This window comes from Phaethon lepturus, unplaced genomic scaffold (assembly GCF_000687285.1).
Source record: "Phaethon lepturus isolate BGI_N335 unplaced genomic scaffold, ASM68728v1 scaffold16634, whole genome shotgun sequence".
In the NCBI taxonomy this organism is placed as follows: domain Eukaryota; kingdom Metazoa; phylum Chordata; class Aves; order Phaethontiformes; family Phaethontidae; genus Phaethon; species Phaethon lepturus.
In genome coordinates this window covers 41805-42510 of record NW_010532780.1, presented here as the reverse complement: position 1 = coordinate 42510, position 706 = coordinate 41805, and the positions used below count along the sequence as shown (strand labels likewise).

Genomic DNA, 706 nt, shown 5'->3' with positions numbered 1-706 from the left:
CCTTCAGCGGGCGGCCGTGCGGGGTCACCCCTACAGCGTCCCCCTCTCAATCCTCCCACCCCACCTCTTGCCTCTCCGTACAGGTCCAGCATGCCAGCAAACAGATCACGGCGGAGAAGCAGTACAAGGGCATCATCGACTGCATAGTCCGCATCCCCAAGGAGCAAGGCATCATCTCCTTCTGGAGAGGCAACCTAGCCAATGTCATTCGGTACTTCCCCACCCAGGCCCTCAACTTCGCCTTCAAGGACAAGTACAAGCAGATCTTCCTGGGTGGAGTGGACAGGCACAAGCAGTTCTGGCGCTACTTTGCAGGGAACCTGGCATCCGGGGGTGCTGCGGGGGCAACCTCCCTCTGCTTCGTCTACCCGCTGGATTTTGCCAGGACCCGGCTGGCGGCTGATGTGGGCAAAGGAGCCAGCGAGAGGGAGTTCACTGGGCTGGGCGACTGCATCATCAAGATCTTCAAGTCTGATGGCTTGAAGGGCCTGTACCAAGGATTCAGTGTATCTGTTCAGGGCATCATTATCTACAGAGCAGCCTATTTTGGGGTTTATGATACGGCCAAGGGTAAGAAGTGCGTGGAGAAGTGACTGCAAGGGAAGATCCATCCAATAAAGGCACTCTAGGGCACTTGGTGATACAAGGACAAGCAGGGCTTGGCTCAGCACCAGTTCAGGGTGCTAGTGCCAGAATATGCATAGGT

At 56.5% G+C, this 706-nt stretch overlaps 1 protein-coding gene across 1 annotated transcript in view; it reads left to right on the top strand.

Annotated features, from left to right (window-relative positions):
* Positions 1–5: 5 nt before the first annotated feature.
* The window catches only part of SLC25A4 (solute carrier family 25 (mitochondrial carrier; adenine nucleotide translocator), member 4), a gene marked incomplete at its 5' end in the record, with an annotated part of 2140 nt that continues 1439 nt past the window's right edge, over positions 6–706 (top strand). Inside the window, one exon of the mRNA XM_010284961.1 lies at positions 6–570. Coding sequence (XP_010283263.1) covers positions 6–570 — 565 coding nt within the window. The remainder of the gene's footprint in view (positions 571–706) is intronic.